The sequence below is a fragment of the Aethalodelphis obliquidens genome, unplaced genomic scaffold, assembly GCF_003676395.1.
Source record: "Aethalodelphis obliquidens isolate GAN/ISIS:26980383/991018 unplaced genomic scaffold, ASM367639v1 scaffold7, whole genome shotgun sequence".
NCBI lineage: Eukaryota > Metazoa > Chordata > Mammalia > Artiodactyla > Delphinidae > Aethalodelphis > Aethalodelphis obliquidens.
Window position 1 is genome coordinate 5,369,412 of NW_020837951.1, and position 25,699 is coordinate 5,395,110.

A 25,699-nucleotide genomic window follows, 5' to 3' on the forward strand; every position below is an offset into this window, starting at 1 on the left:
CCGGCTCGCGGGTCGGGGTCCGGAGGGGGCGGTCCCTGGTGGCTGGAGACTCCGGGACTGGGCGCACTGGCCCCGGGGTCCGGACTCAGACCTCGGAGACCGGCAGGGGACGCACGCCGGCCGGCCCACACCCCAGGCCCAGCCCGGGTCTCAGGGTGAGCCCAGCGCCCTGAGGGGGCCAGGAGGAGCGCGGCGCCGCTCCTCAGACACGCCCGACGGCCCATCCCGGGCGCCCACGGGGCCCGCCCGGCGCCGCGCCCCCCGCGCACGGTGAGTTGGCGAGGGTCCGGCCCGGGAGGAAGTTTGCGAGAAGGCGGCCCCAGGGGCTCTCGGGCCCCTCCGGAGCCGGCGAGGGCCTGGCTGCCCGCGGCTGTTTACTGCCCTCCGGGCTGGGCCCGGGGGTCTGGGCCGGTCTGCCTCCTCTCTATTAGGCTTTGGGGAGGTGGAGTTTATCGCCGTCCGCAGTGTGTGCGTGTGTGTCAGAGGGAGACCGGGGGAGCAATAAAAGGCAAAGAGAGTACGAGACAAAAAAGACACGGAGATTGAGAAGGAGGAAGGGAGGAGGGAGGAGGGAGGCGGGAAGAGGGAGAGGAGCGCGCAGTGGGAGGCGCGGGAGGCGGGAGCGGGGACGGCGCGCAGCGCGAGCGGCGGGCAGGCGGCTGGCTGCCGGCGGCTCTCGCGCTTCCGCTCCCGCTGTCGCCCGCACACACCCGCGCACACGCTGGCAGGCACACACACTCGCACACCCGCACACGCACGCCCGCTGGCCCGGGCCGCCCCGGCGCTGGGCACCGAGGCGGGAAGCCGGCGAGCAGAACGCGCCCCTCGTCCGAGCCCGCGCCCACGTCGGCGCCTTTGCGCTCCGCAGCGGCGCGCCTCGCCCGGCGTCCCCACCAGTCCTGCCGGAAGATGGTCAACGACCGGTGGAAGACCGTGGGCGGCGCTTCCCAACTTGAGGACCGGCCGCGCGACAAGCCGCAGGTACGCGCGGCCCGGATCGTGGGGACATGGGGCGGTGGGCGAGGCAGTGGCCTCTCTGGCCTGCGGGCTGGGCACCCGGGCTGGAGTTTGGGGCGTACCCCCGTGAGGCTCGACAGGCCCGGGTTGGGGCGGGCACCCTCCTCTCCTCCTCCTCCATAGGAGGCTTGAACTTGAGGTTCGGGCTGTGGATGGGAGCGGCACCCCTGCAGAAGCCCCTTTGCTCCTCAACGGACTCAGGTGCACATCTGCGCAGAGGCAGTAGGGGACCTACGGAGTTTACAGTGTCACCGGCCCTTAAGTGTGAGTCTCCGTTTCCTCACCTCTACAATGGGCATCTGAACCACTAAAGTATTCACCCTGAGCACCCCCTGTGCTAGGCGGCTGGCATGCGCCCCATCACCCCCATCTCCTCTGAATCCTCACACTTTAGCCAGCCGACCCCCGACCCCATACAGTAGAGAATCAATAAATATTTGCCTCATGTGAGAACCCTGGATATTGTGATTCTCCAGCTTTAAGACAAGGAAAGTAAGACTCAGCGAGGGTTGCTTCTGCCCGAGGCTATGCAGCTCTGCTGGGATTTGAACCTGGATCCTTGGGCTCCAGGTCTGTTCATTCCACCCTTCCTGCTGCCTCTTCAGGGGCAGTGGAGGGTGCCCAGGGCTGTGGCCTGGAAGGGGGTGAGGGCAGAGCTCCAGGGCTGGCCAGAGAGGGGGCTGGAGATGGGAAGCTGAATGGAGGGGCAGCCCTGAGGCTGCCCCAGGCTGGGCTGCCAAGGGACTGGGGCAGGCAGGCGAGATGAGGAGTCCGCTCGGCAAGGAGAGGAAATAATGGAGCTGCCCGTTTTAAATTTCAAATTTCTCCCAGACAGATGTCATTGGGGAAGGAACAGTTCTTGTTTGCAGTGGCAGGAAGGGGGTGGCAGGGGCGGGCCTTGGCGGCCCCTCACTCCCAGGAGCGGCAGCCTGCGCATTCTGTCTGGAGTGACACTGCCGTGGCATGCCTCCACACTTTGCAAAGCCCTTTCCCAACCGTCTGCACAATCTCACTTTCTGCAGCAGCCTGGGGGCTAGGCAGGGATGCACATGCCCACGTCACAGGGGGATGGTAGCTCAGAGAGGTCGAGGCATGCACCCAAGTCACACAGCATGTTAGCAGGAGAGCAAAGATTCAAAGCCAGGTCTGACCCCAAGCCTGTCCCAATGCCTTCCCGGGCTGGTCTGTTCCTCTGTTAAATCAGGTGCACACCCAAGCCAGCCCCAGACAAAAAGTCCTCTCCTGCTGGGATCTGACTTTCTCTCAGCTTAGCAAGAGCAGTCTTACCTCCTCGACTTGTTCAAGCCATCTCCAGCCTGGCCCGCTCTCCCTTCCCGTTAGTTTCCTTACAGGTACTGGTTGCTTCTCATCTTGTCCTTTGCCAGCCTCTGGTCCCACACCAGACTGCCCATTTCCAAACCTTTGCTGTCTCATCTTCCCCCAAACACACACACACACACACACACACACACACACTTCACTCAGGAAAACCCTACTTATACTTCAAAACCTGCTCAGATGCCACCTCCTCCAGGAAGCCCTCCCTGTTGCCTGGTGGCTCTGCCTTGAAGTCCCAGCAGCATTTAGCCTGTGCTGCTCAGCTGCCTTTATCTCTCCCTGCCATGTTCCCTAGCCTTGAGTCCCTATTCCATCAGGAGCTCCCTGTGGACATGCACTCCTTCTGGGCCCCCATCCTGGGGTCTCCCCCTGAGTCCAGTCTCCTGTCCTTCCATGCAGCTCAGGTTGGGAGCTGAGGGATATTTGCTGAATTGAACTGCATGAAGCCCTGCCAGGAGGAACTGTGGGAGAGGAGCCAGCAAGTGCTGATGTGTCTCAAGGGGAGGTGGCTTCTGGGGGATCTATTTGAAATGTGGCTTTAAGGCCTCCTGGGTAGGCCCCAGCCTCTCCGCTGCTTCCTGGAAAATATATTCCAGCTGACACCAGGCCAGAGCCCAGCCGTCTGTCCCTTGGCATTGGAGGCTGCCGAGCGCTTGTGGTCCTAGAGGCCTGGGCCAGTATCAAGCACCACTTCCCCACTCCACTCCTTTGGTGATCCAGCATATAGACAGGCTGCCCTATGCCAGCTCCAGGCTTGCCTGAAGATTCAGATACGAGACAAGGCCTTTCCTGTGCCCACTGTTGGAAGAGAGAACCTCACCTGCCCTGGTTCCCTTGGGCCTGGCCTTCTCTCCTCCTTTGCTTCTCCAATAGTTTCGTCTTGACTATTGACATGCTGTGTGACTCTGGGTAAGTTACTCCCCCTCTCTGAGTCTGGGCTTTACCATCTGCAAAATGGGAAGAGCAATCCCTGCTTCCTCCTCACTTCACAAGGACTGTTAACGAGGGCCGAGTGAGATACTGGTGTGCTTTGCAAACTGTAAAGCTCTGTGCACCCTTGAGGAGGGTCGCTCTTAAGGTAGCCTGTCTCTTTTTACAGGCTGTCAGCGTCCCGATCCCCCCTTTGCCCACCAGGGAAAGCAACTTGACCACCCAGTTCCCTCCAGAAGGGCCTGGCTGAGGTCCTTTAACAGGGCACTTCCTCCAGAAAAGACGCCAACGCCACACTCTTGAGTGCCAGCTGGGTTCATTTGCAGATCTCTCCTTTCTTAGTCAAACCACCCTGGGAGGTTGGCGGCAGGAACGATCAACCCATTTGACAGACGAGGAAACTGAGGCTAAGAGAGCTGCAGCCAGGCCTTGAACCTGGGTCCTCCAGGGTGGCCGATGAGCCTTATTGGGAAGATGCAGGGAGAGAGGCTGACTGCCCTTGACTCAGCCCACTCAGGCACATTATGTAATTCCCAAGGAGAGGGCTCCAGCGCCCAGTGTGTGATCCCAGGGCATGCGCAGCACCCAGTGCCATTGAAGGGCCTGCATCCAAGTGTTGCTGTTTCAGGGACAGCCTTAGGCCGGCTCTGTCCCAGGCCTGTCTGGCCTCAGCTCCTCATTTGCTGGGTGATGTTGGACAAGGTGCCAACTTCGTTAGAACGTCCCTTCTCCCCTTGCAGAATGAAGGGGCTCTCACAGCTTTAGGGCAGGAGATTATGGTGGAATATTTGCCAGGAGTTTGGAGTTGCTCAGATAAAAGGATCTAGAAATAGACATGATTCTCCTAGTCTTGGAGTGTGGGGCAGGAAGTCATCCTGTAACCTTCTCCCCTGTTGCGGGGAAGGGAGGGCTTTTTTCTGAGCAGTCCCTGAGTCAAGCCACTCCACAGGGAGGTCGACCTCTGAACTATCCCAGGCCATGTCTCCTAATATTTTCAAAACTTTGAAAAACATTCCAGAAAGGAAAAAAAAATTCTCATTGGGAAGTTCTTCTTGATGTCTAACCTAAAGCCTGCTGCATTTAATTCACTCAGTGACTATTTATAGAGTCCCTACTTCATCTAGGAGACGTAGCTGTGAACCTGTGCCTCAGGAGCTTAGAGTCTCATGGGAGGGACAAACTCACATCGTGGGATTATTACGAACCACGATGGGCACTAAAAAGGAAACAATACACGCCTCTGTTGTCTTGTTGCCTGGGGTTTGGGTTGAGGTCACTGTGCCTGGGTTGAGAGAGAAGGAGGGTGAAGTAAGTGAAGAACAGGGGCTACAAGTCAAGGACTCCTTCCTTCTCCTATTTCCTGCGCCCCTCCTCTGGCCACGGGCTGCCCCACGGAGCTCACCCGCTAGCCCAGTGGTGTGGCTGTGATGGGGAGGCCAGGAGGCCAGGGGAGGCCAGGGGTGGGAGTGCAGAGACCACTTCCCCGGGGAGGTGATGCTTAAGCTGAGCAGCATTTGCCAGATGTGTGCTCCAGGGACACCAAGGTGTGTTGGGGGAAGTGACAGAAGCCAGGCAGGTGCAGAGAACCACCAGGCGGAGGCTGGAGGAGGGCAGCTATAGCTGAGGCTGGTATGGGGGAGGCGGGGTGGGACCTGCTCCTGGGCCTCCGCAGCCCTGGAGGGGTCTGAGCACGAGTGTCCTGGGCCCTTTGCTATCAGGAGCGTCCCTGGCCGCCGGGTGGGGAATTGGTTGGCGGGGCCGGGAGGAGGCAGGGGGGCTAACGAGGAGTTGGTTGTGGTGATGTGGAAGCAGATGACAGGGCTTGGACCAGGGCAGGGCTGGGGACGTGGGGACAGAGGGGACCAGGGGATTAGAGGAGGTGGAGTGGACAGAGCCAGGTGCTGGCTGAGCGCGGGGGTGAGGGAGGGGAGCACAGGGAGGTTTTGGAGGGGGCGGCTGGTGAGGCTGGTACCATCCCCGGGTGGGAATCGCAGGAGGGCTCAGGTGTGGGGTGGAGCGAGCCTGGTTTGGGGCTCCGTGGGCTGGAGGCCTGGAGCTGTGGGGGGTGGGGAGGGTGAGCAAGACCCTCACAAGAAACACCTGGAGACCCTCCAGCATCTGAAACGGACCCGGAGCTGAGTGCTGTCGGGGGAGTGACCGAGCTTGGGGGGCTTGGAGCCTCTGGGAGGGGGCAGATGTGAGGAGCTCCCAGACCCTTCTCTTTGTCCCCTAGAACACCTCTGGCCACTCCCCCCAGGGCCTTCCCGGTGGCCTGAGGCTTCAGATGGCCCTCAGCATAGGTCACATTGAGAGGCAGGACAGGGCTTCCCTGGTGGTGCAGTGCTTAGGAATCCGCCTGCCAAGGCAGGGGACACGGGTTCGAGCCCTGGTCCGGGAAGATCCCACATGCCGCAGAGCAGCTAAGCCCGTGCGCCACAACTACTGAGCCTGTGCTCTAGAGCCTGCGAGCCACAACTACTGAGCACGCGTGCCTAGAGCCCGTGCTGTGCAACAAGAGAAGCCACCGCAATGAGAAGCCCGCGCACAGCAACGAAGACCCAAGACAGCCAAAATTAAATAAATAAAATAAATGAATTTATTAAAAAAAAAAAAAGAGGCAGGACAGGGCACTCTTCCTCAGGGCTCATAGAACAAGTCCCAAGTCTTTGGGACCCCAGAGTTTTGAGCAGAACATCCAGCTCCTCATTTTAAGGGGTCTCTGGGATCCCCCTTCTGCCAGGGTCAGGGGATCAGAGTCCAGCCCAGGTCAGGAGTCATTTGCCTGGCCGTGGGAGCAGATGTGGGCTCCTGGGGAGAGGCGAGGAAGACTTCCCCAGGGGCTCTAGGCTGGGCAGGGGCTGGGCTGCCTGCCCCCTACATGATCCATGAGCCCATGTGCAGCTCTGAGTCCCTGCTGGGCCCAGAGCACACACCACGTCCCCCTTGGATTTCCCAATCCAAAGCCGCACGGTGTGTTTCTGCCACGATGAACAGCCATGCTGCCAGTGGCTGGGGTGTGCCTAGGAGATGGGGGGCTGGGAGCAGCCTTGCCTGGCCTCCCCCAGGGGGGAGACTTTCTTCTTCCCCCTTTGGTACAAGGAGTGTAGTCTCAGCCTACCCAGGGGACCACGACCCAGCTTCCTTAAAAAGCAAAGAAGAAGAGGGGGTGCGGGCTGGGCAGAGCACGGTGGCCGTGAGCCTCTTCCTCCAGAGCTCTCCTGGCCTCCGCCAGACCCCATGGCCACCTCTGGAGGCTGGGAACTCAGAGGAGGCAGCTGGGACGGACGCCACCCCTCCACCGAGGCAGCTCTGGGGCTTCCTGCCCCCCACCTCCCCGGGCACGAGCCCATCTTGTCCTCCCCTTGGCTGGGACTTCCCGGGCAGCCTTGGACCGGGGGCCAGCACTGGGGTTCACACAGGGGACGAAGCCACATCCCTCCAGCCGGGAGCTCACACAGGTGTTTAGTACCAGCAGTGGGTCTCAGACCCTGGTTCCTCTGAGGCTCACCGCCTGGGATACCTTCCCGATCTCCAGGCACCTTGCCCCTGAGAGGCGGGGGCCCTGTGTGCATCCACCCGCCTCCCGCAGATCCCAGGGGTGTGGGCACCCAGTCTTCCCCAGCCCAGGGCTGATGAGTAAGCGCCAGACCCCCGCACGCTCTGCTGGGCTGCTCACGCCTGAAGCCTCCCCTTAGCATCTCGGGCAGATTTCTTTGCAAGGCACGTAAGCGGCAGCCTATAAAAGCGAACAGCACTTCATGTTTAAGGTGATCTCTGAAGACTGATTCTCCTCTGCTGAATGGCCTGTTTCATCTCCAGGCTCGTCGTCCCCCTGCCCCTCAGGGGACACCTTGTAGCCTTCTCCAGCCCCTCCCCTCCCTTGTGCCCTCTGTCTTCCCGCCAGGGACCAAGGGCCTGGGTGGAAGTGGATGCCGAGAGGGCTGGGATCCCGGGACACAGGAGGGACGAGGCCGGCCACTCTGCCTCGCCAGCTGGGGACCTTAATGCTCTTCAGTGGAGGACGTCGCTCAGAGCAGCTCGGGGCAAGGTGTCTCCCAGCGGACTCCGGGAGGAGCCTGACAGGGACTCACTTGCTGACACAGGGTTTGTCTCTCAAACCCCAGTCACACTTCTGGCAGAGGCGGGGATGGGGTCAGATGGCTCAGCAAACAGTCTCGGCACAGATGGGCGATTCCAGAGTCACCCGGGCCCGGGTTCAAATGCTGGCTCTACCGCTTGCCTCCCATGTGACCTTGGGCAAGGGTCTTCTCTGTCTGAGCTTCAGTTTTCCCATCTGCGAAATGAATCCAGCCACAGCAGGCGGGTGTTGGAGGTTTCAGTGGCAGGAACACCGTATGCGCTCAAGGATGAGCGGTGATAAGGCAGTGCCGGCCCGTGTGGGACGTGCTGACCTGCAGTGACAGGGATGGGGGGGCCTGGAGGTGGCCTTCATTCTCTGCCAGGCCATCCCAGGTGGGCACAGGGCTCAGCGTGGAGGTTATGGCCTCTGCCCTGCCAAGCACCGTAGGTCCCAGGGCCTTTGCCTCCTCCCCAAGCCAGCAGGGTCACAGAGAAATGACCTGGTCCATCTGTCTGTCCCTCCATCAGTCCAACAATCGGCCGCTCTGTGCCTTTTGTGGGGTGGAGGGGCTCATGGTCTAGGGCAGGTTTCCTGGACCTGGGCATCGCGGGTCCTTGTATCCACAGCTTTCATCAAATCCCCAAGTCCCCAAGGGGATCCGTGCCCCCAAAGAGGGTAAGAATCATAGTCTACGGAACATGCGTTCCCTCAGGGCAGGGCTGGGGTGATTTTCCCTCCTTGTCCCCCAGTCAGGGACTGGCTTGGAGCCTGGCTCACGGGGACCCCGAGGAATATTGAACGGGTGTTTGAGTGAATGAATAAAGTCAAATTGGTAAATGCCACCGTGGGGGGAGGGAGGGCTGTGGGAACACCGAGGGAGAGCCCCACCCAAACCCGGAGAAGGGCTGAGGAAACAGTCCTGGAAGAGGTGACATCCAGCTGAGCCCTGAAGGAAGAGATCAAGTTTAGGCCGGTGGAAGAGAAGCAGAGGAAGCGGATGTCTCGGGCTGGGGGAGCAGCCTTTGCAGAGCTGATGACACCTTAGGGTCTGGCTGGAGTAAATCGCGTAGGTGTGGGGAGCCCAGGATGGATGTGCCCCCCGGGCCTGGGCAGGGGTGGAGAGGCTTCCCCCCTGCAGCGACAGGCTAAGGAATCCTCTCCCTCATGTTGCCAACAACACAGACCCCCTCCTTCTTCCTCCTCTGGTGCCAAGTAGGAGATTCAGGAGTGACTTGTAGAATTTGAATTTATGGAAAAGAAGCTCTTTGCTCTACCATATTTTCTCATAGTAAGATGCGGGATGTAAGAGGCTATTTTATATATCACCGAGAAAGAAAGGAAAGTTGTCAGTTACAATTGTAAGATTTCCCCCAAACGTCGGAGACGTTAAAATGCGAAGGGAAAAAAAATAAAACAGGGAAGGTACGTCCTAGCATCAGTGACACAGAAATAGCACTTTGGGTGGAAAATAAAAAACCCAACACCTCCAGATGCTCTGTGCACATTGATCATGAGATAGTAAAAGCCGCTAATATTTATTGCCTAAACACAGCATGACAGGCACGGCTCCAAGTGCTTTAATATACTAATCCGTTTAAAGATGTGTCTTGGATTCAGAAAGTTGAAAATGTGGGGGAAATTCAGTGGTAGGAGATGCCTGGCCGTGGGGAGGAGGCAGGAGGCTGAGGGTCCAGTCTGAGCTCTGCTTCTAATCTGCTGTGTGACTGTGGGCAAGCCCCTGGCCCTCTCTGGGCCTCAGTCTCCCCATGTGTCCAACGCTCAGTGATCGCTTTGCAAGCTCCTTTTGGGCCATGTGTGATTCGGTCCAGCGAGTCTGGATTTGCTATACATCATGGTGCCTCCTTTAATTACAAGCTGCACTGGGTTCCAGCTTCCTTTGTACTTAGTCCCTACTGGGTCTGGGGGGTGGCGGGGGTGCTTTGTGAAGAGGTGGGGGGAGGAGGAGGAAGGAGAGGAAAGGGGGAGGGGAGATGCTCAGGTGGCCACCCTCTGCCTGGGGACTCGTGGCAGCCTTGTGCGCCTGCAACGGCCTCAGGACTCGGGATGTGGGCGCTCTGGGTTGAAAGGGACCTTTCGTGACGGGCGCCCGTGACCCCAAGGCACTCATTCTGCTGAGACAGCGCAGTGATTTGTAGCATCGCTGCTGTCACTGTTACAGCTCTCTTCCTGAGTCTGCACAGCGGGTACCTGCATATGGGGTGGGCATGTCATTATTGCCCCCATTTTACAGATGAGGACAACAAGGCTCAGGGGGGTGAAGTCCCTCACCCAAGGTCACCCCGCAGGAAATGACAGCTTGGGGACCTGAGTCCAGCCCGTCTGGCTGCAGAGTGGGAGTCTCCACCTCCCGCCCTTACCAGACCCAGGAGGGCTCCACGTGGGGAGATGTGCCTACCCCAGGCAGGCCACGTGGGCCAGGACGGGGGCAGCGAGGGAAGGGTGCCTCTCTCTCCATCAGTCTCCCCGGCTCTGCCTCTGTTTCTCTTGTCATCCTCTCCATCTTTGTCTCCCTACAACTTTCGCTCTCTCCATCTTGCTATCTTTGGTGTGTTCCTGTCTCTGTCTCCCCTCTGGGACTCTGTTTCTCATCTCTGTGTGACTCCCTTCCCCCGTCCCCAAGAAGGGGACCCTCTGAGCCTCGTCCAGGCCTCACAAAGGCCAGAGGCCCCATCCTAGGGCTGCCTGGGCCCTCCTCGCCGGGCAGAGCTGGAGGCCCCGGTCTGCCCCTGATGCTGCCCCCTCTCTCTCCCGTCTGTCCCTCTGTCTCTGTGTCCATGTGCCTCGGGCTGGCCCACAGCGGCCGAGCTGCACTTACGCGCTGTGCACCGTGCTGCTATCCCTGGCCGTGCTGCTGGCCGTGGCCGTCACCGGCGCCGTGCTCTTCCTGAACCACGCCCATGCGCCGGGCACGGCGCCCCCGCCGCTCGTCAGCACCGGGCCAGCCGGTGCCAACAGCGCCCTGGTCACCGTGGACAGGGCCGACGCCTCGCGCCTCAACATCCTCATCGACCCACGCTGCCCTGACCTCGCCGACGGCTTCGCCCGCCTGGAGGGCGCCCAGGCCTCTGTGCTGCAGGCGCTGAGCCAGCGCCAGCCTGAGCCGTGGCTGGCGGGGCAACAGGAGCGGGAACTGCTGGACACCTTGGCTGACCAGCTCCCCCGGCTGCTGGCCCGGGCCTCGGAGCTGCAGGCAGAGTGCGTGGGGCTGCGGAAGGGGCACAGCGTGCTGGGCCAGGGGCTCAGCGCTCTGCAGAGCGAGCAGGGCCGCTTCATCCAGGTAAGGGTGGGCTCTGTGCCTCGGGGTCTGGGCAGGGGTGGCGGGAGTCAGGGGCACGCCGGCCCCGCTGGGTGCCTGAGGCCCGCGGCATCACTCAATCCCCAAGTGCCCCGGGGCCAGGGGCTGTGGCCATTCCCATCCACGGACTAGCAAATGAGGCCCAGGCAGGTGAGAGTGTCATCCGAGGCCACACAGCTGGTGTGGCCAGGATTCAAACCTTTACCTGAACGCCTTCCTGGTGACCTGGGTATTTGTGTAGCATCCACGGCGTCCAACAGTTGAGTCAAATCCAGGACTGCAGGGGCTTCCCAGGCGCTCCAGAGCAGGTGAGACACCGGCAAGGCAGGACGTGGCCTCCGTCAGGCTAATGGAGGTTCAAGGTCATGTGGCTCGTCAGTGGCAAGCCCTCCCCCCAGTTGTGCCACGTGGCCAGAGAGAGCTGCACCCCCTCCCCAGATCCCCCTGTTCGCTGCCATTTGATGCCCACAGCTTTCCAGGGAAGGAGGGACCAGTTGAGGAGCTCAACCAGACCCGCAGACTGTCCTCACCACCTCCACCCCACCCCCGCGCCCGCGCCCTCCCAGAGCCGAGCCAGGTCCCAGCAAGCACCAGGTAGATCTGGGTGAAGGTTTCCAGCACTGACCACGCCTTGTGCACCAGCAAGAACTTCCCCCTTCATAGGATCGGAGATTCAGGGTCATCTCATTGGCCCTCTGCCATTTTCCAGAAGAGAAAACTGAGGCTCAGAGTGGGGCAGTGATTTGTCCAGTCAGGCCTGGCATCTGGCCTCTGGAGCGCCGCCCAGCCTCCAGCCCTGTACCCCATGCCCCCCGTGACTTAGGTCCTTCGGGACTGGGAGGCGAGCCCCACCACTGCCATTGGTCCCAGCGCCTTCCAGACACCCGAGGTGACCAGGCATTCGGTCACCCAACAGCTCAAGAGCAGTGGGCCTTTTCCCTCCCTCTGAAGGCTGCAGCTGGAGAAATTACAGTCTTCCTCATCCTGTCTGGGGGACTGATGGGAAGGCGGCTTCCCCATCCTTGGGTGGGGTGTTCAGCTGCCCTCCTGCTTCCCCCCCCTCCATCTGCAACATCCTCGCCCTCATCAGCAGGGCTCGGGGAGACCTCCAGACGTTTGGGGGGCTCTGGGTGCCCCACCCCACTCTCCACATGGCTCAGCCCCTGGTCAGCCAGACCCGCCCTCAAACGCTCACCCTTAGGGCAGGGGTGGAGGATTGGGGGGAGGGGCCCGGGGTCTCCCACCCGCCCACCCATGCGGAGGCCTAGAGCTGCTCCTGTGAGACTAACAGTTCTGGGACCCAGCAGTGCCTTGGCTTCCCTGATATATTTACTTCTCACAAGAATATTTAATTTGACTCATTTCCCACAGACTCCAGGTGATTTCAGAGACCATGTGTCTTGCAGAGTTAGGTCACCATAGCTCCTAGTTCCCCTTCTACAAGCTGCCCAGACCCTTAGCTGATCAGCCCAGACCCAGGTTTTTCAAAGCAATGCCCGAAGTCTCCAGAGCTGCTTGTTAAAAGATATGTCCCTAGACCTCACCCCCAAACCCCGCCAGGGCCCCAACAGTTCAACAAGCACCCACCTGGGTGACACATGCGCACGGATGTCGGAGGCCCGCTGGCCCGGGAGCGGAAGAGCTGAGAGGTTCTGTCCTCACGATTGGAGTCAACACAGTGAAGGCTCCACCAAGTACCAGCTGTGGGACCTTGGGCATGTCAGGTGCCCTCCCTGGGCTGGGCCTCCTCACCTGTAACACAGGGATAGCACAGTCCATACCTGATAGGTTGCTGGAGCTCGTGGCTGTACAGGGCTCGGCTGGCATATGGCACGTGAGAGGGGCTGTTTGCATATCAGCAGCTCTTTTATTATGATGGTGGCAATTGTCTGTAAACTGAAGTTTCAGCCCATGGGGGACCGCCACTGAAAATCTTTTTTTAGGTCCACACCGGGTGTTAATAAGCGCTGTGCAGCACAATAGCCCTAGGAGGTGGGGATCGTTACCCCATTCTACGGAGTGACAGACTGAGGCTCGGCGTGGCGAAGTGCTTTGTTTAAACTCAAACCACTGAGAAGTGCTGGAAGCAGCAACTCCGATTTCACTGCCTCTAAAACCTGCCAATTCCTCTTTAATGCATCTGTGCGGCTCAGCGAGCAGGGACTGACTTTCCCCATTAATTCCGGGCATGTTTATATGTACATTTTCAACTTTAATCATTTGCTGGTTTAAACTGAGGTCTTCCTTGCCCGTTAGCAAGAGCCAGCCGTGCCTGAGTTTCTCGAGCATGTCTGCATTGTCACAGAAGGATGGGCAGTACTGATCCGACTTAACCAATGCACCCGGTGATCTTTGCTGCCCACACCCTGCAGGGTAGCCCCCTGCCCCCTGCTCCCTGGGGCGGCCCGCATCCCTCTGCAGGGCTCCTCCAACAGGGCCTGTCTACTGGACCCTGCAATAGAGCCCAGGGAGAAGCCTACCACCCTGCCCCGATGCTCCCGCCGTCCCTCTCAGAGCCTCTCCCCGAGGCCTCAGCCCCACTGAATCATCTGCTCAGTCGAGGAGAAACTGACAGGGCAACTAAAAGCTTTGCAGGGTCTCTGCTTCCAGACGAGCCGAGAATCATATTTTGTAAACTGCCGGCGCTGTAAATTCCTGCTTTCCTTCTTCCAACGAGCTATTATTATCTGACAAGTGACGGATTCAGTGTGTAAAACCCAGCATGCTTCCACGCTCGCTGGCTGCAGCCTGCCCGTGACCCTGTCTCCCCTCCTCCGGGTCCCATAGCGCTCCTTTCCCGCCAGGCAGCCCGGGGGACCTCTCCTTCTGGGCCTCAGTTTCCCCATTTGTAACAAGCGTATGACGCCCTCCCTCCTGGCAACACTGTGGGGGGCAGATGAAGGGGTGGACGCCAGAGGGCCCTGGAAAGTCAGAGCCATGGGGCATGGGTGGGAGTGCAGTCCCCAGGGCCCCACCTGTCCAGTGCAGACCCATCACCCCTGCCTTCACAGCCTCGCTGGGGGGTCAGAAGAGACGTTGGGTGAAGGTGTTTTGTAACCTGGAAGGTGCCTTGCAGTGAGGTGGGCACCCAGGTACTGAGTACTGAGTGCCTGCTGTGGGCCCCACGCTGTGCTAGGTACTCCCCACGTTGTCACCAGTCCCCATAGCACTTGGGCTCGGGAGGCCAGGTTAGCCTCGTTTTGAGGCTTGGTTAATCACTCACCCGCAGCTGTGTAACTGGCCAGTGGGTGAGTTGGGGTTTTGAGCAGCAGGGCCCCCTTTAGTCAGCTCACTTGGGCTGAAGGCACAGAACTGGATGAAAAACGGCCTGGGGGCAGCGGGGGCACAGGTGTCTGCTGAAGCCACTCTGTCTCCTCCCACCCGAGCCCCTGCCCTCTGAGCAGTGGGGCTGAGACAGCCTCAGATGGGGGCCAGAGTAGGGCAGGGGCTGCCATCCCACCAGGAGCCCACCTCCACCTTTGGGACAGCTGTGTGCCCACCAGAGCCCCTGCCACCCTGGCACTCCGCCCACCCCGGTGCTCCACCCTCCCAGAGCCCCACCCACCCGAGCCCCACCCACCCGGAGCTCCACCCACCCAGAGCTCCACCCACCCCTGTGCTCCACCCTCCCAGAGCCCCACCCACCCGGACCTCCACCCACCCCGGACCTCCACCCACCCCTGTGCTCCACCCACCCGGAGCTCCACCCACCCCTGTGCTCCGCAGCTTCTCTCCGAGAGCCAAGGCCACATGGCTCACCTAGTGAACTCCGTCAGTGACGTCCTGGACGCCTTGCAGAGGGACCGAGGGCTGGGCCGGCTCCACGTCAAGGCTGACCTTCAGAGGGCGCCTGCCAGGGGATCGCGGCCCCGGGGCTGCGCCAACGGTGAGTGGGGTGGGGCTGCCTTCCTTGGGTGACCTGGGTACTCAGGTTCGTCCCCACCTGCCCCACTAACAAGGAAACACTGCTGCTGTTTGCTGAGGACTTCCTGCTGCTGGGCAGCACTGAGCGCCCTACCTACACCCTCCTGTTGACCCCTCTCCCAGCCTGATGAGGCGGAGCTCATTGTACCCATTTTCCAGATGAGGAAAGTGAGGCTCAGAGAGGGTGCTCACTCACCAGATTCACCCAGGGAGAGGCAGGACCACGGTCTGATCCCAAGCCCAGTGCTCTAGAGCCCACTTGACATTGCTGGATGGACAGACAAGTCAGAGAGACCCGGGGACGGCGCGGGGGGCCGTGGCGAGGGGACACGGGTGCCAGGCCCAGTGCCCTGACGGCCTTCCCTGTCTCAGGCTCTCGGCCACGTGACTGTCTGGACGTCCTCCTGAGTGGACAGCAGGAGGACGGCGTTTACTCTGTCTTCCCCACACACGACCCCGCTGGCTTCCAGGTCTACTGTGACATGCGCACTGACGGTGGTGGCTGGACGGTGAGTCTCCGGGGCTGTGTGGCCAGCTCGGCCAGGCCCCGCTTCCTTTGGGCCCTGCAGATGGTCAGGGCAGACCCTGGGGTGACCCAGGAGGCTGTGCACATGAACCTGGGGTGCTCTGAGAGGCTTCTCACCCAGCCTTCCACCCTTGGCCTGAGCAGAGACCCTGGTGGTCTCCTGGCAAGGAGGCGTCATGATTTCCTTGCACCTTCTGGTTCCTGCCTGGGAGGGAAGTGGGAGCAATGGAAAGGCAGGGGTGAGACAGCCGTAGGTGGCCCTGAGACCTCCCCTGTGCCAGGAGAAAGGGGTGGAGGTGGTGGGGCAGAGGCCCTGGCTTGAAGACCTAGGGGTCATCAGATCTGCCAGCTGGGAAGCCCCTTCTAGAGCAGGGGCGGCCCACTGGTCTCCCACAGTCTCTGTCGCAATTGCTCAACTCTGCCTTCGCGGGGGCGGGGAACGTAGCCACAAAGCAAAAACGCCTGGGGGCTGCATGGTGGATGCAAGGGTGAGGGCGACATCGTTCACCATGCAAGCAGGAGGCGAGACCGGGAGGCCTGAGCGAGGCGGGTGGGCGGGGGCAAGCAGCTTCTCTCGGGGGGCGGAGCCTGCTGTTAGGAGCTGGTGGGAGAGCCGCTGAGAATCCCCCGAGGACCCTGAGACGGACACACCTCTAAACCTCTCTTCGAGCTCCAGAGGAGAGGGTTTAAGTGTGCTGGATTCACATTCTGGGCCTAAAAGCGCTTTTGTTTTCCTAACTCGGAACATCTGAGTTATGGCCTTTGTGTCTGGGAACCCCTCGGCGGGCAGAACGGCTCCAATGCACCAGTCAGAGCCCAGAAATCAGAGTTAAGGGTTAGGACAGGCTAAATGAAACACCAAGACGCCGGCCTGGGCCATGCATCTTCCACTCCAGTGGACTTGAAGCCAGTCTTCTGGGAAGTCGGTCAGGATTGGGGCCGGGAGGCGGGTAATTCCTCGGGCCCGGGCTTCGGGGCCGATTAGAGGGGAGTCGATGAGCTGCGCCGGCCTGCTCAGCCCTCCCTCTAGGACATCTGGATCAGCTGGCCTGGAAGAAAGGCCATTCTCAGCTGAGAAGTGCTTGCGAGGCCGAGAGACGTTCATATCCATTTGGGATTCCATCAAAAGCAATCTCGTCCCAGATACCTCTGGGCGTCTGTCAGGCTTACCTCCCCGCCACACGGAATCGCTCGGAAACCCAATTGCTTGGGAGGGAGCTGGCCGCCGCCTTGCTGGACCCCGATACCATCCATCCTCATTAGGCTCCACGTCCAAGCTGCCGGGCCTCAAGTGCCAACACCGGTGGACAGGACGCCTGGGGCCGCACACGTCAACCGGAGCCTGCTTCCCAGAGAGCCGGCCGCGCCTGGGCGAGGATGTGGCTCGGCGTCCCTGCCCCCTCAGGGACACTTTACAGTTTATATACCATGGCCCTGCCTGGCACTGTGCCAGCCTTCCTCCAACCCCTGGAGGCCAGCCGGGCAGCCTCAGAGAGGGCAAGAGCCACCCAGCAAACACGCAGCCCAGCCTCACGCAAGTCCGTGGAACTGTCACACGGTGTCACTTGTCAATTCATGGACTCAACCACAGGGCGCCAACCACAGGCCAGAAGATTCCACAGCAAGCTGCCGGCCGGGCGGGGAGCTGGGCGCATCCGCTGACTTGTGTGAGGGTTGTGGAGCCCCTCACGCCACCTGGGGTTACCAGAGAGGCTTCTGCACTGGGAGTTTGGAGCTCTGGGAGGTGAGGCAAGAGCAGTGTTCCACGCAAAGGGAAAACGTGTGGGGTCAGCAGGGAGGTGGCAGGGCTTGTTCTGGGACCGCGGTGGCTCCGTTCCACTGGTGTATGGCGCTCGCGGGGCCAGGGCCAGGTGGAGAGGCAGGCAGGGCCTGGGTCGAGTGGCTTCTGCAGGTGCAGTAGGAATCGGGCTTTTACCTGGGGGGCAGAGTGGGCTCCTGCTGCCCTCAGAATTTCCCCACGGAGGGAGTGACCCAGAAACGTGGGGCTGAGGGGTGGAGGGGGCGCGTGAGGTCCGTGGGCCCTGAACCCTTGCTGAGGGCGTGGGAGTCGCCACGTGGGAATGAGGCCGGGGACAGATGGACACATGCCTCAAGGTGGCCTTTCCGCTGATGTGGCCACTGGCCCTGGCTGAGCCCCAGCCCTGCTCTACACTCACCAACGACCCCAGTGACCCAGGCCACAGAGGGTCACGCTGATCAGCAAGGCCACTCCTGAACCTAAGACGTACACCCAACCCCACCCCTGCCCCAGAAAAGAAGGGGGAAGGCAGGAAGGAAAGGCCGGCCCCTGCTGACCTGTGACCCTGGGCAAGGGGCCCAGCTGGGTCGCCAGGTCCTCTGGTACAAGGCCTCCCGGGTCTACCCCTCATGCTCCCTTTCTGTACCTGTCACAGGTGGGGCTAAGCAGTCGCTGCCCAGGTGTCACCCGTCTGTGTCCCAGCCAGGCTTGCGCTCCGCGGGGCAGCGACTTGTCATCTGGCGGCCACTGCAGCTCAGGGGTCTGCGCGGTTCCCGCACACCATCTGTGCTGCCTAAATACTTGCCGGACAGGTGACTCTTGGCATCTTCTGGCAGTGTAACTTCGCCTTTCGGATCCTCACTTTTCTCATCTGTTAAATGGGTTAATGTAGTGCTCTTCATGGTGGGAACAGTCAGAATCCTCCACAGGGTGCTCACCGATAGGGAAGGAGCAGGGGAAGGGGGAAGGGACAGCAGGGGTCCACGGGAGCCCTGAGGAATCTGGCTCCACCCTGCAGGATCTTACAGTCAAGCAGTGGTTTTTTTTGGTTTTTTTGGGTTTTTTTGCGGTACGTGGGCCTCTCACTGTTGTGGCCTCTCCCATTGCGGAGCACAGGCTCCGGACACGCAGGCTTAGCGGCCATGGCTCACGGGCCCAGCCGCTCCGCGGCACGTGGGATCCTCCCAGACCGGGGTACGAACCCGCGTCCCCTGCATCGGCAGGCGGACTCTCAACCACTGCGCCACCAGGGAAGCCCTCAAGCAGTGTTTTTAAAGGGGAAGAAGATTCATAAAATCAGAGGCCAAATTTCCTCATTTGGAAGGTGACGCATGGGACGAAGCAGCCGTTTCCAGCTCATCTCCCCGGCCCTGTGGGACTGGGAAGGTCACCTTCCCTCTTGGGGCACCCCCTTCCTCGTCCAGCCAGTGGGGTGGCCCTTGTATGTCACGTGGCCACATTTCAGGGCCTAGGGAACAGGGTAACCATGCCCAGGGCCCCATGTGTGTTTTATGGTTGGAAGGAGGGTCCAGCCCGGCCTCAGCAGACTGGGTCCCCTGCTGTCCTGCCCCGAGGCACAGCCTTGTCCCCACCAAGATCCGCCTCCGCTGTGCGGCAAACTGGGCCTGATTGCCAAGCCCTCATCTTTGCATAATCACCAGCCGGGGCCAGAGAAATCGGGTCCAGTTCAGCATCTTCCACAGTGGGGACCTGCGATAGGATTGATTCTGCTCTGCGCCCCCACGCGGATCTACCGCAAAGCCAGCTTCCCCAGCGCCATGAGCGAGTGGCTCGAACCTGCGTCCTCTGCCAGGCACTTTACTGCCTTGCGGGGTCGGCGGCTCAGATAGGCCTCTAATTGGCCCCACTGCGAGAGAAACCCTCCCCTCCCACCGTGCCCATTCCTGCCCTACCTGAGCTCCCCAGGTGGGAGGAAAATCCTTCTCTCATCTAAGAAGCCGCCACCTGAGCAGAGCCCAGCCCAGCAGGGGGATCAGGCTCCGGACAGATGAAAAGCTCCCCAGCCCCAGCCAGCATGCCTCGGGATGTGCTGGGGGTGCCGGGACTTGGGAGTCCACCGGGGGTGCTGTCTCCTCCCTGTGTCCCACAGGCTGTGGTGGCAGGAGGACCTGCCGTGACATCAGTGCCCCAGGCTGTTGTCGGGCTCCGAACTGCTCTGGGGAGTCCTCGGAGGTCTGCACACGCTGACAACGACCACGGCGACTGGTGACAGCACCCCTCTGGTCCTTGACCCATTAGGTCAGAGAAATCTGCCTCTGTCCAGAGCAATTTGGATTTCTCAAACTTTGAACGTAGACGGGGTGATGCACGTGGAGCTCGGCCCAGGGCCTCGGCGTCTGATAAACGGCAGCTCTGAGCGGTGTTTGCCAGGAGCCGGCAGGCACCGACTGCCAAGCCTGGGAAGCGTGGCAGGGAGCCAGGCCCAGGGGTACCATTTGCAGTCAGAAACAAGGAGTGGGCCCACTTCCTTCTGGGCTTGGCACCTGGTTCTGAAGGGGAGGGAAGCTAGACCTACTGTGCTCCGTCCCCCCCACCCGCACCACGCGTACACCTTTTTCTTCATTGCGTCTCTGCCGTGATCCTGCAGGGGTCACCGAGGCGTTGCTGGTGGGGCCTTTTTACAGAGAGGGAAGCTAAGGCTCAGAAAGGTCCATGACTTGTGCGAGGTCACACAGCCCAGGAGAGGCAGAGCCGGGATGTGAACCCAGCTCGGCCTCAGTCCAGAAAGCGTGCTCTTGCCGCGAGCCCAGGCAGCGGGGCTGGGGGGGGTGGCGTGCTATCCAGAGGTGTCCAGAAAGGATTTGAGGGGTGACTGTCTCCTGGGAAAGCGGGCAGAGTCTCCCCAGGGGCCGCCCTTGAAGGGCTGCGTTTGCTCGCCTGTCCAAGTTCTCTACGCTTTAGAGACAAGAACCCGCGTCTGCCACAGCCCGCCGCCCCTCCGCACGGGATCGCCTGCTCGGGAGGCCTGGGAAGCTGGTGGACGCCGCAGCCGCACAGCCGACACGATTCTGCCTGTAATTGGTTTCTGCAGCAGCTTCACCAGAGTTGAGGGAAAATCTCAGATGCTGCTTCGTGGGGACACTTCTCAGGCGGCAGAGACACACCCTCCCCATCTCGTAGCGTTTGGACCCACCCCGCCTCTATCTCTTGCGCCTCAGCTTCTCTGACCACCTACCAAGACCCTGCTCAGTCTGCAGTTCAGCTGAGCATCTCCTCCTCCAGGAGGCCCTCTAGGAACACCCTCCCACCCACCCCAGCAGGTGGCTCATCCTCCTCTGAGCTCCCAACAAATGTAACAACAATTGTTACCCTTACGGAATGCCCCGTATCAACCAGCACATTTATCGTTGCGGGTTGGAGCTGTTATAATTCCCGTTTTGCAGATGAGGAAACGGAAGCACAAGGATCAAAAGAACATGCCAGGTTGGGAGCTGCTCTACCCTGAGACTGCTGGCTTGTGCATCCGTCCATCTCTCCTGGGGCTGTGAACTTTCTGAGGGCCAGAGTCCCGCATGAGTCCAGGCACACCGTACGGGGTCTGGAGCAGCAAACCTGTCATTTTGCAGAAGAGAGGAGCCAAGACTTAGATGCTCATCCTGCCTGTTGGCTGGAGTCTGGCTAGAACTTGAGTCTCCTGAGTGCCAGCCCAGGGCAGTTTTTGGAGCAGATCTGGCTCAGCTCTGATAAGGGCCACGGGGGCTCATGGGGGTAGGGGAGCAATGTCCACCCGCTCAGCCGTGGGGTGCCCCTCGGCTGCCCTCAGTCTTTGTGTACCGTCAGTCTCTCCTCTTCTGGTCTCAGTGGGCCCCCACCTTGAGGCACCCCCATTCTGCAGAGGTCGCCCCACCTCTCCAAACCTTACTCTTCTTATCTGCCAAAAGAGGGCACGAACCGCTCCCTCCCGGGCTGTGGCGGGGAGGGCTGTGACTGTCCTTGAAGGCACCGGGGTGACCACACAGCCAGGCCCCGACACTCGGGAAGACTCCACACTCTGGGCCGCGTGGCAAACAAGAAGGAGGTCGAACAGGGCCCGTCTGAGGAAGGGGCCCCCGGCAGAGACCAGACCTGCAGAGCACGAGACAGGCCCCGGGAGCCCGTCTGACACACACGGGAGAGTCAGCCGCTCTGCTGCACCCCCTGTCTCCTGCCGCCCCAGTGCAGCCGCTCCTTCCTTTGAAACCGCCCGGCACCATCTGCAGGACCGTGTGGGCCCAGTGCGCCCCTGGCAGAGCCTCACGAAGCGGCACTTGGAAGACGCCGGGCAGCAGGCTGCTGGCTTCTGAGAATCCGCACCAAGAAAACGCACCCCGTCTGTCTTCCCACTCGTGGCACCTGCCCAAGAGGCCGCGGAAGCGTTTCTACATCAATCACTTTGCAGCCGGAACCCTAGGGAGAAGGCCCCAGGAGCCAGACTGATGAATGTTTTAGCCCTAAAATTAACAGTTAGTTTCCCTACCTTTCCCCCACTTTTTGCCTAAGTGGGGACCCCTGTTCTGTGGGCAGCGTGGAGGAGGGGGATCAATCCTTTCCTCGCTTCCCTCTTCTTATCTGGCTGATCCTTGCTCTGTGGCTGAAGGCCTTCTCGTTGGTGACATCCTGCCATCTGGCGTCCCCTGAAGTCCAGCTGGTTTCCAGGAATCTGAAGCCACAGCTGCAGTTCACCCTGAGCCTCTGAATCAGAGGAAACACACTCCTGGGAGCCTCGCAGGACCCGTGGATGACCTGTGCCCTGTGCTCACTTGGAACATGCTTCCGCTGACCACGATGCACTGCGATCAGCTCGAGGGCAAGGCCAGGGTTTCGAGTCTGAGATCCCAGCCAGGGCCCAGCATGCTCTGTCACTCAGCGTTTGAACCAAGGAATCAGGGCAGCCCGTGGCAAAGGCCGGCAACATCAAACTGCGCGTTGTGCTCCGTGGGCAGGTGGGGAAATCAATTTAATGGGTTGTGATCGACATTATTTTTTTAATCAAATAGAGTGGAATAGAATAGAACAGGATAGAAAATATTAGTGCCTATTCATCTTAAAGGCATATATCCTTTGGGAAGCTTTTGTTTCAGATACAAACAGCTGTGAGTGTATGTGTCGTGATGTGAACTGCATTTCCCTGGACCATGGTCCAAAAGTCTAAAATCCACGCGGCGTGGATGTGTCTTCAAGGGGTGGTTCATGCTTCGTTACCACTCAGGGTAAAGCGCTCGTGTTAGCAAACGATGCTGTGGCCTCTGAGCTGCTGCGGACTCGAGCCATCTCGGCGGGATGCCTGCCACTCGCGGCTGACTGCAGATACCTTCCCAGGTGGAGGAGAAAGGCAGGGAGGCCCAGGTGGCCTTGAACGTGCGCTCATCCCCTCTGATCATACACCCAGACCGAGCTCCAGCAGGGGCCCTGCCTGTTACTGGCGCCCAGCCCCGCAGGGCAGAGGGAAAGAGGGGCCGAGGACGGTGGCTTAGAGGTCAGCTCTTGCCTTGAGAGGCCTGGCGAGGAGGCAAGGGGGCAGGCTTGGGAAGCCCTGGCCAGTGACAAGTGAGAGCGTGGACGTGGGGGTAGGACATTGGCCTCCGGGTGTCCAGCCTGGCCTCAGGCTGAGGGGTGAGGTGTGGCTCAGACTGCCCACTCACGGCCACCTAACTTCTGGCCAGTTTCTGTCTCCTGTAACAAGGAGGGGGCCCAGGGGACACAGAACCAGCCTCCCAGGGTTGGGGTAAGGACGTGCGTGTTGCCGGGCAGGGAAGACTTACGCCAAGCATATGTTGTGGTCAGCTCTCAACCCCAGCCGGTCTTGGCCACTCTGCCCGTCCGTCCCCATTTCTGGGGTTCGGGTCCTGCCCGTGCCTGGAAGCGTGGTAACCCCACTTCTACTTCATAATAGTGGGAACAGGAACAACAATACCGATGGCAATACTACTACCAGCCACTCGGTAACTTATTCCTCGCTGAGGTCCCGGGAGGTGGGCTGGTCAGTGGGCGAGGAGAGCGTGGCCCGAGGCGCGGGGCGGCGGAGGGAGGAATGATTTTCCCAGACCACACCTTGGGAAACGCAGGGCCCAGGACCTGGCCCTTCCTCAGGGCCACCCTGGATTCCTTCCCAGATGCCGGCCCCGCTGGCCACACGCCACTCGTCAGACCAGTCCTACTTCCCGCCTGGGTGGGGGTCCCCTGAGCCAGGCCTCTCCCCGTGCTCCTCTGCCCCGAGGGCCCTGACTCGGTCTCCCCACCCTGCTCCTGACATGGAGATGCTCAGTGGAACATTTGAGCGAATGAACGAGGCTTGGGGACGTGCCCTGGGACAGGAGGCTCTGGAGGAGAAGGGCCCATGTCTGGAAGGAGGGGCTGGGTGTGGCCTGGGGCAGGGGCCAGGGAGGGGGAGGAGGGGTGGCCCTGGCCCCCTGAGCTTACTCTCGGTGGGTCACCGATGGGGGAGGTGCTGCCGGGGTCCCCATTTTACAGATGTGGAAACTGAGGCTCGGAGAGGTGGGGTAACTGGCCGGTGCTGTAAGGGGCAGAGCCCGAGCTCTAGAGCCCAGGTTTGTAACCACTGCCCCCCCATGCCCCCTCCCCGGCCCCTCCAGCCCCCCTCTCCCCCGCCTCCTCCTGCAGAAACAGGCTCCGCTGTCCGATGCCTTCTCGGGGGAGCATCTGAGCTTCTGCCAGGATCAGGCCTTTCAAGGGGCGCGTGCTCAGGGTCCCGATCTGCAGCCATCAATACCTCTCTCCGCCGGCTCTCAGATCTCCGAGGCTGATCACATTTCCTTCCGCGCCGGCCCTTCTGAGGGCTTTCACGTGTCAGGGCTGGGCCAGGTTGCAGGTAGCAGAACAAGAAAAAAAGGTGTCACCTCCCTCCTGCCACCTGAGGTCAGAGCTGCCCAAGCGCGCTGTGACGGATGGGTCCCCGCGGACAGATGCGGGGCTGCGGGCAGACGCAGCTCCGGGCGGCTGAAATCCGGCTGCTTGGGGATGAAACGGGCGGCTCGCTGGTGCCGCGGCCAGATCTCTAACACGTCCGGCGTGGGCGCGGATGGGGGTGCTGGGGGCGGATGCTGCCTCCCTCTGCAAATGAGCAAGAGAAAGGCTTGTTAGAAAGAGTTGGGGGGCGGGGCGGGGGGCGAGCTGGGAACAGGATTGCCAGTGGATCTTGTAGAGACTCGAGGCAGCTCTGGCCTGGACGAGCGCGGTACTTATTTCAAAGCAATTTAACCGATGGGATTCCCGACTCCCAAACCAGCAATGTTATTAAAATGAAGAACAGAGGCAGCCGGGCTGCTTGTCAGTATCCGAGTCACACCCCCGCTGGCTGTGGACCCCTGGTCCTCCCCTGAGAGGTGGCCGGGGCTCTGCTTTCCCAAGCCCCCATTCATCCCCTGCCCAGGTTCTTTATAAGGGGGCATGTGCAGTGCGTGACTGCAGCAGGGGCGTATCGAGAGAGAGCTCTGGCGGCCAGGCCTGTGTGTGTGTGTGTGTGTGTGTGTGTGTGTGTGTGTGTGTGTGTGTGTTATCGGGTTTTAAAAACTTGAGAATGGGTTTTGTTCAGTTTTGTTTTGACCTGTGAAAAGATATAGGGACCCTTGCTCACCCCCTTATTATTTGACCAGTGAGGAAACCGAAGCCCCAGAAGGGATGGGACCCGTCCAGGGTCCCACAGTGGGGCGGCAGAGGTGGGCCTGGAAGCCAGGCTTCCTCCACTGCACCCCAGTCCACCCCGGTTCCTTCTTGAGGGGACGTTTCAGGGCCTGGGGGCATTCGATCCGTCCCCCCTCGGGCCACCACGAGACTCCCGCGTCCCTGCTCTGCTCTGGGGCCCGGTGGGAACTGTTGAGGGAAATGGAGGCCCAGCCCCTGCTGTCCCCAAGCAGGCAGGTGAAGGGAGAGTGTGGAGCAGGGGGACACACGTGGGGTCCTGGGAAAGCTGGAGCTAGCTCTCCATCCTCCTCCTTGCTTCGCAGGTGTTTCAGCGCCGGGAGGACGGCTCCGTGAACTTCTTCAGAGGCTGGGAGGCGTACCGGGATGGCTTCGGCAAGCTCACGGGCGAGCACTGGCTAGGTGAGCCTCCTGATGCCCAGCCCGCGGGGTGACCTGCCCTCTCCCTGTGCGCCACGCCCTGTCACGTCCGAGCCCCGTCCTCACGTGGATGCCGTCCGGGCCTCCCTGGTGCTACGTGCGGAGGGGGTCAGCGTGTCCACTGTGAAGGAGCTCCACGAGCATGAAACCAAAGGCGGTGCACTCGCGGGGGGGCGTGTCCCGCAGAGACGTGTGCTTTTCCTGACGGGGACGCCCTGGGACTTGGTCGCTGTCCCGGATCAGGCAGCTGTGGCCAGTGCAAGGGCACTGTTCCAGGTGCTGGAGGACCAGGACGACCCCAGTGCTGCCCTGCGCTTGGGGGTCAGCACTGCCCGATGCTGTGCTCTGGACACCGCGGGCGCATCTCCCCAAAGAGCGGCCGGTCGGCGCTCCTGGCCACAGCTCCCACGGTCCCGGGGCCGGCACGTATTCCTTGCCTGGCACAAAGTAAGGGCTCAATGAGCTTATGTTAATATTATTATTATCACTATTATTTACTTACTATTTATCTTGAAATTCACTCAGTATTTTAAAATGTAAATATCTCACATAATTTCATTCTAAAGAATGACATCTGTAAACATCGCAGGTCGGAGGTCATGTATATATTTGGGAGCAAGCTGTGGCCTGAGGTCAGGTTTGGGGCTGTTTTGGTTTGTTTGAAATATCATTCACTATTTTAAAGGGCACAATTCAGTGGTTTTCATTATCATTATTTTTTTTCTCCTT

At 60.5% G+C, this 25,699-nt stretch overlaps 1 protein-coding gene across 1 annotated transcript in view; it reads left to right on the plus strand.

Moving 5' to 3' along the window:
- The first annotated feature begins 639 nt into the window (after positions 1 to 639).
- FIBCD1 (fibrinogen C domain containing 1) overlaps positions 640 to 25,699 on the plus strand; it is a 30,512-nt gene continuing 5,452 nt past the window's right edge. Inside the window, exons 1-5 of the mRNA XM_027104517.1 lie at positions 640 to 981; positions 10,185 to 10,664; positions 14,409 to 14,568; positions 14,979 to 15,115; positions 24,856 to 24,952. Coding sequence (XP_026960318.1) covers positions 910 to 981; positions 10,185 to 10,664; positions 14,409 to 14,568; positions 14,979 to 15,115; positions 24,856 to 24,952 — 946 coding nt within the window. The 5' untranslated portion in view covers positions 640 to 909. The remainder of the gene's footprint in view (positions 982 to 10,184; positions 10,665 to 14,408; positions 14,569 to 14,978; positions 15,116 to 24,855; positions 24,953 to 25,699) is intronic.